This window comes from Entelurus aequoreus, linkage group LG11 (assembly GCF_033978785.1).
Source record: "Entelurus aequoreus isolate RoL-2023_Sb linkage group LG11, RoL_Eaeq_v1.1, whole genome shotgun sequence".
Lineage (NCBI taxonomy): Eukaryota > Metazoa > Chordata > Actinopteri > Syngnathiformes > Syngnathidae > Entelurus > Entelurus aequoreus.
Window position 1 is genome coordinate 73,588,728 of NC_084741.1, and position 14,355 is coordinate 73,603,082.

The window sequence follows — 14,355 nt, forward strand, 5'->3', positions numbered from 1 at the left end:
ACACAGCATTGACAGAACAAGCATTTAACGAGCGTTGTGGCTTGGAAGTTGGCGTTAAATCCTTCATTTTTACTTATTCGCATATCGTGTGAAAAAACGAAAATGTGTTATTTGCGTCAGACTCGTCTCAGTGAACTTTAAAGCTTCTCAGGCTTAGCTTAGCTTGCTAGTTAGCTTAGCCTGCGCGCTACTAAGAAAGAGACGCGGAAGTTATCAACAACTTAGTGTGAACACGCCGTACTTGTTGGAGCCCACGTCGAAGAAGAAGCGCTTGTTGTCCACAGTCATCGACGAGCCCTCCGGCAGCTCCGCGGGCTCCTCGTCCACGCCGTAATCGTCAAGAAGTTTGGCCAAAGCGTCGCGGAACTCCATAAGTCCCTGCGCCGGGAGCGCGATGGTCTGACCCCAATCCTGCACCATGCCCGGGTTGCTGGGACCCAACTGGGCGTAGTGTTCGATGAAGTCCCCCAAGTAATCGCGGAACTCGACCGCCACCGACATAGACAGCGTGAGGCGGCTCTTGTTGCCACCGGCCCCGACTTCGGCTGCGAGCCATTTGTCTCGTCTCTGTGGGCTTTTATCACGCTTTGGCAGAACAAAATACAACCTTTGTTTTCCCTGTTTCCAGTTGTGGTTAGCACAACCAAAAACAACACCGTTTTTCGGCATTTTGGAGGCAGAATGACGGGTTTAACCAGCGTAGGTTAAAGAGTAATGGCAACGCTTTGTTTTCAACGCCAGTCTGGTTGCTATGGCTCCAAGAACCCGTATGTAGTAGCTCAGTTGCCCGGATGTCGGCCCTCACCCATTAAGGCTACTTCCTGACTACGGCAACTCAACTCGGACAATTAAAATGAATTGAGACTCATGAGTGTAAGGAAAAAAAAGATATACTAAATATTTTAGTCTATTCCACACTCTGCTCGAGCACTTTAATCCAGCATAATTAATCATGTTTTATAACACGTCACACTCAAAAATGAGGAAAAGGTATCATTGGTTGTGATTAGGGATGTCCGATAATGGCTTTTTTCTGATATCCGATATTCCGATAGTCCAACTCTTAATTACCGATGCCGATATCAACCGATACCGATATATACAGTCGTGGAATTAACACATTATTATGCCTAATTTGGACAACCAGGTATGGTGAAGATAAGGTCCTTTTTTTTTAAATTAATAAAATAAGATAAATTAAAAATATTTTCTTGAATAAAAAAAGAAAGTAAAACAATATAAAAATAGTTACATAAAAACTAGTAATGAATGAAAATGAGTAAAATGAAGTGTTAAAGGTTAGTACTATTAGTGGAGCAGCAGCACGCACAATCATGTGTGCTTACGGACTGTATCCCTTGCAGACTGTATTGATATATATTGATATATAATGTAGGAACCAGAATATTAATAACAGAAAGAAACAAAATGAGTGTAAATGGGGGAGGATGTTGATTTAATAAAAAAAACAAAAAAACGATACAATAATAAAAAACCAGATACCGATAATTTCCGATATTACATTTAAAGCATTTATCGGCCTATAATTTCGGCTGGCCGATATTATCGGACATCTCTAGTTGTGGTATCATAGTAGAGATAAATCGGTATCAAATCAGCCAATAGTCAAGGCTACAATATCGGCATGAATCAGAAATGTAGAAAGTTTTATTGGAACACTTCTGCTTATTATTAGCCGATTCATGTCCTTTAGGAGCTACATTGTTTATAACTTTTGCCATAAACGAGATGAAAGTGGTTGTGGTTGCGATACTGGTCGATCTTTTCATGCAACCAAACAAAAATTGGATTTGCAACCAAAAATGAACACATTTTCAAACAAAAAGTGTTGATTTCGAATGTTTGAATACACTTTTAGTTTGGTTGCTTACACACTATTTTATCTCTATAGTGAAGAACCCACAAATATTTGCCTGACTGTAAAACAAAATTGAGCCATCACGTGTGCTTAAGTCGCCATCTAGCGGCTGCCAAAACAACTGCAATATATTTATTAAAAAGTTGGTCAGATCCATTAGGGTGTAAGACAATTTCATCATCACATAATTGAAACAATGACCAGATCACTTTTCTCCTGTCAGTCCTGACTCATCACAGTAAAATTGTGTGTATAAAAATACTCTTCTGCCATTTATTCATAACGTTTCCAAAAAGCACTGAAAAGAGTTGAAAAGCAAATAATAATAATAAGAAACTAAAGTTACATTAGTCTGTTATGACACACAACCATCTAACTGTGGCTCAAAAACATGTTTCATTTTTTTATACAACTCCAACGGAACCAGAAGGCCCACCAACAACGCAAAAGTGACGTCATGGCTGAGCCTTGCCACCTTGTCCCTGATGCGCCCCGCTGGTACCTGAGAGTCAACATGCAGGGCAAAGCGGTCATATGAGTAGCGACGGCGTGGGCTTCTTTCCCGGCCACGCCTCTTTGGCATACTTCTTTTTGCGTGGCTCGTTGTGGGTCTCTGGTAGATAGGGGGCGGTGACCGGAGTGGGGTTGAGCATGATGGGGGGCTGCTGAGCCTCCGGTGCCAGGTCCACCTCCGGTGCTGGGTTGGGGAAAGGCAAGGGGAGCCCGCCCTGCATGGAGGCACCGCCCGGAGCGCCCGTGGGCTGGTTCTCGTGGCTGGTGGGAGGCAGGTCGCCGTAGAGACCGCCGCTCAGGCTGTAACCGTGCATACGCTTTGAAGCAAAGTTGTCCAGACCCAACGTGTTTTGGCCCTCTGACCGCCGTTTCTAAAGCAAGGCGAGCACACACACATCATCAGTAGATCTGCCTCACATATACATCCTATTTAGGAAACAATTATTTTACTTTTTATCATTTTCTTGTAATCACACCATATTTTCGGTTGATTAAGTTTTCTACATATTCCATCTAATGCCGTATTTTTCAACCTTTTTTGAGCCAAGGCACATTTTTTAGCGTTGAAAAAATGCGGAGGCACACCACCAGCAGAAATCATTGAAAAACAAAACTCAGTTGAAAGTAAAAAGTCGTAATCGCAATTGTTGGATATGACTTTAAAGCATAACCAAGCATGCATCAACATAGCTCTTGTCTCAAAGTAGGTGTACTGTCACCACCTGTCACATCACACCCTGACTTATTTGGACTTTTTTGCTGTTTTCCTGTGTGTAGTGTTTTACTTCTTGTCTTGTGCTCCTATTTTGGTGGCTTTTTGGAGTCACTGTTGTAGTCTTCAAAGTCCTCAAAAACAACTTAAAACCTCCATCAACGTTTGACATACACACTGCAAGTATATATATAATGTAGTAACAGACACCTTCATAACAATATGTAATATGTACAATATACACACTGCAAGTATATATATAATGTAGTAACAGACACCTTCATAACAATATGTAATATGTACAATATACACACTGCAAGTATATATATCATGTAGTAACAGACACCTTCATAACAATATGTAATATGTACAATATACACACTGCAAGTATATATATAATGTAGTAACAGACACCTTCATAACAATATGTAATATGTACAATATACACACTGCAAGTATATATATCATGTAGTAACAGACACCTTCATAACAATATGTAATATGTACAATATACACACTGCAAGTATATATATCATGTAGTAACAGACACCTTCATAACAATATGTAATATGTACAATATACACACTGCAAGTATATATATATAATGTAGTAACAGACACCTTCATAACAATATGTAATATGTACAATATACACACTGCAAGTATATATATCATGTAGTAACAGACACCTTCATAACAATATGTAATATGTACAATATACACACTGCAAGTATATATATAATGTAGTAACAGACACCTTCATAACAATATGTAATATGTACAATATACACACTGCAAGTATATATATCATGTAGTAACAGACACCTTCATAACAATATGTAATATGTACAATATACACACTGCAAGTATATATATAATGTAGTAACAGACACCTTCATAACAATATGTAATATGTACAATATACACACTGCAAGTATATATATAATGTAGTAACAGACACCTTCATAACAATATGTAACATCTTCAATATTTACTGTATTTTGATTTGATTTCTTCAGCGCATTCATTTCCGTTTCCATCGCAGAGTACGTCCAACTTCTGGCAACAAATGTGTGTTCCTACTTCCGGAAACAAACGTGTGTGCACGTGTGTTTTGTAATCATAGCAGAATCTTTAACAGACAACGAAGACGACTATTTTTTGACAAATGAGGATTTACATCCCTATCTTTTTGAAGCTGAATATACGGAGGATGAACTGCTGCTTCTAGAAGGAAGCAAGGCTGAAACGTTGAAGCAGACTGAAGTCGAGAGAATGAAGTGACAGTGACTTTGACGGTATAAATGCGGAACTTGAAGCCATGCTATTTCGACAAAAATGAAGTGCTTACCCAAATAACTCGAGAAATAAGGTTCCCGGCCAGCTCGACCAAACGCACAACTGTCCATCGACTGAGTCCCACTTTAATATTGATTATGATACACGCAGCATGTCATGCATGGACATGCACTGTCGAGCTAGCTGTGTACAAACAAAACATGAAATGTGGGCTAATACTTTACAGATATCGTAATATGATTGTTCATGTTTTTTCCAGTCAGTACAGATTGGTGCCCTATTGCATTGTGTATTACATGAAAGTTTAAAATTAGCATATATTAATGTAGACACATAGAATCATCCTACTTGTGTGATTATATGCATCAAGTGTTCATTCAAGGCTAAGGCAAAAATATCGAGATATATATCGTGTATCGTGACATGGTCTAAAAATAGAGATATTAAAGGCCTACTGAAATGAATTTTTTTATTTAAACGGGAATAGCAGATCCATTCTATGTGTCATACTTGATCATTTTGCGATATTGCCATATTTTTGCTGAAAGGATTTAGTAGAGAAAATCGACGATAAAGTTTGCAACTTTTGCTCGCTGATAAAAAAAAGCCTTGCCTGTAGCGGAAGTAGCGTGACGTCACAGGAGCTAGTATTCCTCACAATTCCCCGTTGTTTACAATGGAGCGAGAGAGATTCGGAGCGACAAAGCGACGATTACCCCATTAATTTGAGCGAGGATGAAAGATTCGTAGATGAGGAACGTTACAGTGAAGGACTAGAGAGGCAGTGATGGACGTATCTTTTTTCGCTCTGACCGTAACTTAGGTACAAGCTGGCTCATTGGATTCCACACTCTCTCCTTTTTCTATTGTTGATCACAGATTTTTATTTTAAACCACCTCGGATACTATATCCTCTTGAAAATGAGAGTCGAGCACGCGAAATGGACATTTAAAGTGACTTTTATCTCCACGACAATACATCGGTGAAACACTTAGCTACTGAGCTAACGTGATAGCATCGTTCTCAAATGAAGATAGAAACAAAAGAAATAAACCCCTGACTGGAAGGATAGACAGAAGATCAACAATACTATTAAACCATGTACATGTAACTACACGGTTAAAAATTCTCAGCCTGGTAAGGCTTAACAATGCTGTTGCTAACGACGCTAAGGCTAATTTAGCAACTTAGCAACCGGACCTCACAGAACTATGATAAAAAACATTAGCGCTCCACCTACGCCAGCCAGCCCTCATCTTCCCATCAACAGCCGTGCTCACCTGCGTTCCAGCGATCGACGGCGCGACGAAGGACTTCATCCGTGGGTTTGGCGGCAAGCATCGGCTAGGCGTAGTAAGTAGTCCTTGTTGTGTTGCTGTAAGTATTGTACTTAGCCGCTAATACACCGATCCATCCCACCTACAACGTTCTTCTTTGCAGCCTCCATTGTTCATTAAACAAATTGCAAAAGATTCACCAACACAGATGTCCAGAATACTGTGGAATTTTGTCAAAGAAAACAAGAGGTTTTTATATCGGGTCGATGGGGTCCAACCACTTCCGTGGATTTTGTGACGTCACGCGCATAAATCCTATCCAAAGGAGTCTTTCAACCAGAAGTGTTGCGGGAATTTTAAAATGTCACTTTATAAGTTAACCCGGCCGTATTGGCATGTGTTGCAATGTTAAGATTTCATCATTGATATATAAACTATCAGACTGCGTGGTCGCTAGTAGTGGCTTTCAGTAGGCCTTTAATAAAAGGCCATATCGCCCAGCCCTAGTTCGAATGCAAAAAAAACCAAACGTTTTGTCTTCTTGTCTCTCATTAGGATTGTGAACGATATGTAAAATTCCAGAAAAAAAGTGGTTTCCCTTTAATACCACGTACTTTCGAATTATGGGAAAATATTTCCGACAAACACACGGTCGTGCCATGAGATCACCTGTATACCCAAATGTCTACATAACGGATTGCTTGCTGAAATGTAAGAAGTACTCACTTTTTTTATCATCTATATTCTATTGGTGTGACAATTTAAAACACTTAATTTGTCTATATTGCAGGATAAATAATGTTCCCAGTAAGATGGTGGCGACCAAGTCAAACCTTACCTTGATGGGTACAACCGCCGTCTGCACCATATTCCTAAAACGTCCCACCGAGGGGTCGATATCCTCTGTGGGAAACAGAAAAATACAGTTCACACGGAGTATACTTTCCTCATGTTCTCATCAAAAGCTTGATGACTGCTTGTTGTAGTTTATCGTGTTCGTTTTTATTGCAGGATGGCGTGCAGCGTTAGGGTAATGAGTGAAAGACTGCGCTATTTTGGCACCTGGATTGATGATGCAGTCCTCCTCGTTGAAAGTAACTCTTGAGTGCCTCCTCTTCCTCTTCGGCCTCTGGATGTCCAGGTTGCCCTCCTCGATGGTCAGAAGGGAGATGCGCTTGTTGTGGGCCGTGTTAAACTCTGTCAAATTCTGTCCGGTAAAAGGGTCCAACGTTATCACAAGGTCATACGACACTTTAGTGTCTTCAAGCGAGGACGCCATTGTACCTCCAGCTCCGTCTCCTCCTCCGGTAACCCGAGAAGTCCCTTCAGCTCGTCTTCGTCTCCTATCTTAATGTCTGCGTTGCCACCCCCTCCCTGGCTTTGGGGCTTTTCTCGGATGGTGTACGTCCGCGTGGAAGCACCAAAGGATAACGTGGAGTCGATGGGAACCTGCTGGGGCTTGTGTGGCTCCAGACGGATGTGTCCGAGGAAAGTACCGTGTGCTAAAAAAAAACCATAACAATTAATTCTTAACTGTAAAATAGGGATGGATCATATTGCAATATGTAGTGCAGCCTCCTGCGACAACGCTACATATTATGATATATCATATGGTACATATAAATGAAAAAAGATGAATTTCAAAAATGGTTACGAAGGGTTCTAATCTGCAGATATATGCAGTACATAATTTCAACATTTCCAGTTGTATTATTTTGTCAAAACTATTAAGTTACTGGTTATATCTGGTTATTTTCTACTGTAACATGGTTCTATCTAGGGCTGCAACTAACAACTAATTTGATAATCGATTAATCTGACCATTATTACTTTGATTAACCGATTAATAATCGGCCAAAAGAGACAAACTACATTTCTATCCTTTCCAGTATTTTATTGGGGAAAAAACAGCATACTGGCACCATACTTATTTTGGTTATTGTTTCTCAGCTGTTTGTAAATGTTGCCGTTTATAAATAAAAGTTTATAAAAAATAAAAATAAAAAGTAGCCTCTGCGCATGCACATAGCATAGATCCAACGAATCGATGACTAAATTAATCGCCAACTATTTTTATAATCGATTTAATCGATTAGTTGTTGCAGCCTTAGTTCTATCTACACTTCTGTAAAATGTAATAAGCACGTATTCTTCTGTTGTTTACATTTACTTTACATTGCTTTTGGGCGATACTACAATTGTGGGTATCGATCTAATACCAAGTAGTTACAAGGGCAGTATTGGTCATACCAATACTTTAAACTTATCAAGATCATTGAATGATACCATTTTGATCCCAATTATACCGTATTTCCTTGAATAGCCGCAGGGGCGCGAATTAATTTAAAACCTCTTCTCACTCCTGCGTGTACCAAAAGCATGCGGGATTGACAAGCATGTGTTAATTATTTTGAAACTTCTTCTCACTCTGGCGCTTACCTTATCATGAAAAGCACATTTAATAAAAAAAACGTTATTATTGGCTTACCTTTAGGTATAAATGAGTCCATGCGCAGCTCCTATAGAAGTCTTCCTTATCTTTCTTCAGTTTTAAAAGTCTCTCTGTCTCGATAGAAATCTTCCTTTAAGTATTACCTCCTGCTTCGATTCAAAGTCCAGTTTAGAAAACTGTTTTATTTTAGATATGTAATCCTCCATGGTAAAAGTGCAAGCAAACAATGGCTCCTCACTCTTGCTACCTGTTGTCTTCTTCTGCAGCACCGGTCTTCTGCAGTACCAGCAGTCGCAAGAAGGATCACTAGCGCCCTCTACCACCAGGAGGCGGAAGTCATTTAATGACTCATATTTGACCCGGCGGAAGTGCCAAGCATGCGCTAATTATTTTGCTAAACGAGTTTGACCCGGCTGTAATTCTAGGCAGGCGAATACTATATTCCCGGCGGCAATTCAAGGAAATACGGTAATTAGACTGAAACACAGGTTGGCGGCGTAACAATATCAATGAACATTTTAAAATGATGTCCTACTTCTGGCTGTAATTAAAATATTTTGGTTTTCCTTAAGCCATCCTGTTTCCACGGACTTGGCTCCTCAGTTTGTAAACAATAACAAAAATGACAAAAGATTTTTGATAGTAAAAAATACTAATCTAACCATTGTTGTATTGACCTGATAGTATCTCAGGGCATTCAATCGATCGCAACTGGACTGTTTGATTTGTCTTAGAAGATGTTTCCTCATCCAAGCAGGCTTCATCAGTTCATGTTCATAGACTTAGATTGGTCAGATCTAGTCTAGCGGCTGGTGCCAAAACCCCAAATATTCATACTCCAAAAACCAGGAGGGTGTGCCTGGGCAAGGATGGTTTCGCCCTATCGTAGTGAGAAAAACAACTGTTGAAATGCAAACAGGCAATCCTACTGTCGATGCCAAGAACAGTGTTGAAGTGTAATTTCCCCTCGTTAGCATTGAGGTATTGTGTGGCAGAACGATCGCTGTGGATCGACCACTAACCGCCCAAAATAGTCGGAATCACTCACGTTATGATTCCATTCGGTTGTAAACAAATGGCAGAATGTTTCTAACTCCTGTTCACTGCTTGCTGTACATATCCTACGAAGTGAGACCTACACTGTTTCAATGTCCATTCCTCAGATGATTTAATTGTTGATGACTGAAGTGCTGATATCAACCAAACCTAACCCCCCCCCCCGCCCGTATCAGTTTCAAAAAGTAAAATGTATGACTTTTTAAAACGCCGCTGTACGGAGTGGTACACGGACGTAGGGAGAAGTACAGAGCGCCAATAAACCTTAAAGACACTGCCTTTGCGTGCCGGCCCAATCACATAATATCTACGGCTTTTCACACACACACAAGTGAATGCAAGGCATACTTGGTCAACAGCCATACAGGTCACACTGAGGGTGGCCGTATAAACAACTTCAACACTGTTACAAATATGCGCCACACTGTGAACCCACACCAAACAAGAATGACAAACACATTGCGGGAGAACATCCGCACCGTAACACAACCTAAACACAACAGAACAAATACCCAGAACCCCTTGCAGCACTAACTCTTCCGGGACGCTACAATATACACCCCCCGTCACCCCCTTCCCCGTACCCCTACCCCGCCTACCTCAACCTCCTCATGCTCTCTCAGGGAGAGCATGTCCCAAATTCCAAGCTGCTGTTTTGAGGCATGTTAAAAAAAATAACGCACTTTGTGACTTCAATAATAAATATGGCAGTGCCATGTTGGAATTTTTTTCCATAACTTGAGTTGATTTATTTTGGAAAGCCATGTTACATTGTTTAATGCATCCAGCGGGGCATCACAACAAAATTAGGCATAATAATGTGTTTATTTCCACGACTGTATATATCGGTTGATATCGGAATCGGTAATTAATCAATCAATCAATCAATCAATGTTGATTCATACAGCCCTAAATCACAAGTGTCTCAAAGGGCTGCACAAGCCACAACGACATCCTCGGTACAAAGCCCACATAAGGGCAAGGAAAACTCACCCCAGTGGGACGTCGATGTGAATTATTAAAGATTAAAGATTGAAGTACCGATGATTGTCACACACACACTAGATGTGGTCAAATTTGTCCTCTGCATTTGACCCATCCCCTTGGGGAGCAGTGGGCAGCAGCGGCGCCGCGCCCGGGAATCATTTTGGTGACTATGAGAAACCTTGGAGAGGACCGCATATGTGGGGAGACCGAAAGCAATGGATGTCGAGTGGGTCTGACATAATATTGTGAAAGTCCAGTCTATAGTGGATCTAACATAATAGTAAACAATTAAGAGTTGGACAATATCGGGATATCGGCAAAAAAGCCATTATCAGACATCTCTAACATATTTATATTATTCACATGTGAATAATGCTGTATAGTATTTATTGTCTATTGTGAGCGAACTGTGGTGTTGAATTCCCCGCAGGGATCAATCAATCAATCAATCAATGTTTATTTATACAGCCCTAAATCACAAGTGTCTCAAAGGGCTGCACAAGCCACATCCTCGGTACAGAGCCCACATACGGGCAAGGAAAAACTCATCCCAGTGGGACGTCAATGTGAATGACTATGAGAAACCTTGGAGAGGACCGCATCAATAAAGTACTTCCTATTCTATTCTATTAATGACCCGCGGAAATCCTGTAAAAATACCTTGCAGCCAATAAAGCTGATTCTAAAAAGAAGATCATGGCTTACTGCTATTGAGGTCTATTAGGAAGAGCCTCTTCAGGTGTTTGTGGTAGACGAGGGCGGCGTGGACACGCGAGCACGATTGATGGTCGATTGTGAAGTCGCACCAGTCCGGATTCCTCCCGAACAAGTAGAACTTCTTTTCGTCTATGATCAGTTTCTACGGGAAGAAGACAACATGCAGCGTCAAATGCAAGGTTAGACGTATTCGCCAACACGATATGCCTTTTACGGCTGTGCCTCTGAGTCATAACTCCACAGTGTTCCTTCCCACCGAGAAGCCTAAAAATCATGGCTGGGTTCTGCTCTGGCACCGGTAAGAAGCCGTGCAGCCACGGAGAGGAAAAGTCCAGTTTGAGAAACCCAAGCTGGGACTTTTCCTGGACTGCCCGGCTTGTAGTCGGTGCCCTTCAAAAGGGTTTGTATGGATGCATGCATTACACACCCCGTTTCCATATGAGTTGGGAAATGGTGTTAGATGTAAATATAAACGGAATACAATGATTTGCAAATCCTTTTCAAGCCATATTCAGTTGAATATGCTACAAAGACAACATATTTCATGTTCAAACTGATAAAAAAAAATGTTTTTGCAAATAATCATTAACTTTAGAATTTCATGCCAGCAACACGTGACAAAGAAGTTGGGAAAGGTGGCAATAAATACTGATAAAGTTGAGGAATGCTCTTCAAACACTTATTTGGAACATCCCACAGGTGTGCAGGCTAATTGGGAACAGGTGGGTGCCATGATTGGGTATAAAAGTAGATTCCATGAAATGCTCAGTCATTCACAAACAAGGATGGGGTGAGGGTCACCACTTTGTCAACAAATGCATGAGCAAATTGTTGAACAGTTTAAGAAAAACCTTTCTCAACCAGCTATTGCAAGGAATTTAGGGATTTCACCATCTACGGTCTGTAATATCATCAAAGGGTTCAGAGAATCTGGAGAAATCACTGCACGTAAGCAGCTGAGCCCGTGACCTTCGATCCCTCAGGCTGTACTGCATCAACAAGCGACATCAGTGTGTAAAGGATATCACTACATGGGCTCAGGAACACTTCAGAAACCCACTGTCAGTAACTACAGTTGGTCGCTACATCTGTAAGTGCAAGTTAAAACTCTCCTATGCAAGGCGACAACCGTTTATCAACAACACCCAGAAACGCAGTCGGCTTCGCCGGGCCTGAGCTCATCTAAGATGGACTGATACAAAGTGGAAAAGTGTTCTGTGGTCTGACGAGTCCACATTTCAAATTGTTTTTGGAAACTGTGGACGTCGTGTCCTCCGGACCAAAGAGGAAAAGAACCATCCGGATTGTTATAGGCGCAAAGTGTAAAAGGCAGCATGTGTGATGGTATGGGGGTGTGTTAGTGCCCAAGACATGGGTAACTTACACATCTGTGAAGGCACCATTAATGCTGAAAGGTACATACAGCTTTTGGAGCAACATATGTTGCCATCCAAGCAACGTTACCATGGACGCCCCTGCTTATTTCAGCAAGACAATGCCAAGCCACGTGTTACATTAACGTGGCTTCATAGTAAAAGAGTGCGGGTACTAGACTGGCCTGCCTGTAGTCCAGACCTGTCTCCCATTGAAAATGTGTGGCGCATTATGAAGCCTAAAATAGCACAACGGAGACCCCCGGACTGTTGAACAACTTAAGCTGTACATCAAGCAAGAATGGGAAAGAATTCCACTTCAAAAATGTGTCTCCTCAGTTCCCAAACGTTTACTGAGTGTTGTTAAAAGGAAAGGCCATGTAACACAGTGGTGAACATGCCCTTTCCCAACTACTTTGGCATGTGTTGCAGCCATGAAATTCTAAGTTAATTATTATTTGCAAAAAAATAAATAAAGTTTATGAGTTTGAACATCAAATATGTTGTCTTTGTAGTGCATTCAATTGAATATGGCTTGAAAAGGATTTGCAAATCATTGTATTCCGTTTATATTTACATCTAACACAATTCCCCAACTCATATGGAAACTGGGTTTGTACATTCAGCTTACCTCGACCAGCTTGTCTCCCTTCATCACGTCGAGGTGGAGCCCGACTGGTGGCTTGCCTCCCCTGCAAGCAGACCGGAACAATAACATTCTCCATCCAAACATCCATTCATTCATTTTTTACCGCTTGTCCCATTCTCATTCAATACAATAGTGATATTTGCTTCATTCCTGGTGACACATGCGGGTCTCCCTTATCTGTAAAACTCACCGAATTTGGGGGGAAAACAAGCAAATATGTTTCTGTCCTCTTTCACATACAGGTAGACAACTAGCAAATATAAAATGAACAATTTTACACCAGCTCGACATGTTTGGTGGAGGATCAGTGCTAACCTCGTTAGCCTGTGCTAGCATTGCCGGCTACACGGCTACATAACGAAAATGCATCCGCAGCGCAAAGGTTGTTACAAACAATGAGAATGAAACGACTGCGTCGCGCCCCAACGCTACACTTTAAACGTGTGCAAACGCTCACCATGATGGACAATCGAAAGGAGGGGCGCCTTCACTACTTGGGTTGGCCGCCATCTTGGCCTCATCTTCCCGGAGCCGCGGTGCATGCCGGGCCAACTCGATATGGACGCTGACGGGAATTGTAGTTCGTTTAGAAAATAAATACATAAAATTGAAAGTATTTTCGTTTGTTTTTTGATAGTTTTTGGATATCATTCTGTATGGGAAAAAACTGTAGCAAGCAAATTTAATTTTTCTTTCTTTCTTTCTTTAGTGTATTTGGAACATGAACACACTTACAGCATAATACATCACACAATTTCATATCATTTCACTTTACATCATGTCCGAAAAGGAGTAGGAAGAAGCAAAGCTTATTTAATCCTACCCCTTTCCCACTTCAGAGCGTTTACAAATATATAGAATCATTTACTGACCTTTTTATAAAATAAAATAACATCTGTGAATTAGTATACACAACAGTTTTGTAATATGTAATTAATTAATTCAGTCATTATTAACATACTGAGATGAAGAATATCTTATTTTCAATAAGGTTGAAAGTATTTCTCATAATTCTTCTTCTTTGTACTTTGTAAGCACTATTATTTTGAACAACCTCTTAAACTGGATCATATCAGTACAATGTTTAACTTCTTTACTTAATATATTCTATAATTTAATTCCACCTACTGATATGCTAAAGTAGTGGTCCGCAACCACCGGGCCACAGCCCGGTACCGGTCCCCGGACTGATTGGTACCGGGCCGCACAAGAAAAAAAATAAAGAAAAAAATAAAAATATTTTTTTATTTTTTTATTTTGATTAAATCAACATAAAAAACACAATATATACATTATATATCAATATAGATAAGTGCAGTCTGCAGGGATACAGTCCGTAAGCACACATGATTGTATTTCTTTATGAAAAAATAAAAAATAAATAACCCCGGTCCGTGGGACAAATTTTCAAGCGTTGACCGGTCCGCAGCTACAAAAAGGT

At 40.6% G+C, this 14,355-nt stretch overlaps 1 protein-coding gene across 2 annotated transcripts; it reads right to left on the reverse strand.

Moving 5' to 3' along the window:
- Positions 1-1,969: 1,969 nt before the first annotated feature.
- Positions 1,970-13,472, reverse strand: ppp1r8b (protein phosphatase 1, regulatory subunit 8b). 2 transcript variants are annotated; one of them, XM_062064369.1, is made up of 7 exons: positions 13,372-13,472; positions 12,897-12,957; positions 10,881-11,034; positions 6,965-7,182; positions 6,743-6,887; positions 6,519-6,583; positions 1,970-2,763 (listed from the first exon to the last, which is right to left on the reverse strand). In XM_062064369.1, exons 1-7 carry the CDS (start codon positions 13,422-13,424, stop codon positions 2,410-2,412), a joined length of 1,050 nt encoding a protein of 349 aa, XP_061920353.1. In that variant the 5' UTR covers positions 13,425-13,472; the 3' UTR covers positions 1,970-2,409. The 2 variants fall into 2 exon arrangements, with proteins under 2 accessions (XP_061920353.1, XP_061920352.1); XM_062064368.1 differs by lacking the exon at positions 13,372-13,472 and adding an exon at positions 13,105-13,324.
- Between the last annotated feature and the right edge of the window lie 883 nt (positions 13,473-14,355).

Bases quoted from the DNA above. Each gene is read 5' to 3' on its own strand.
- ppp1r8b (XM_062064368.1), bottom strand. From the start codon at position 13,250: ATGCTAGCACAGGCTAACGAGGTTAGCACTGATCCTCCACCAAACATG. The intron at 7,183-10,880 runs GTAAGCCATGAT...GTTTTTTTTTAG, and splicing joins CCTAATAGACCTCAATAGCA to CACACGGTACTTTCCTCGGA. The intron at 6,888-6,964 runs GTACAATGGCGT...TTTACCGGACAG, and splicing joins AGGAGGAGACGGAGCTGGAG to AATTTGACAGAGTTTAACAC.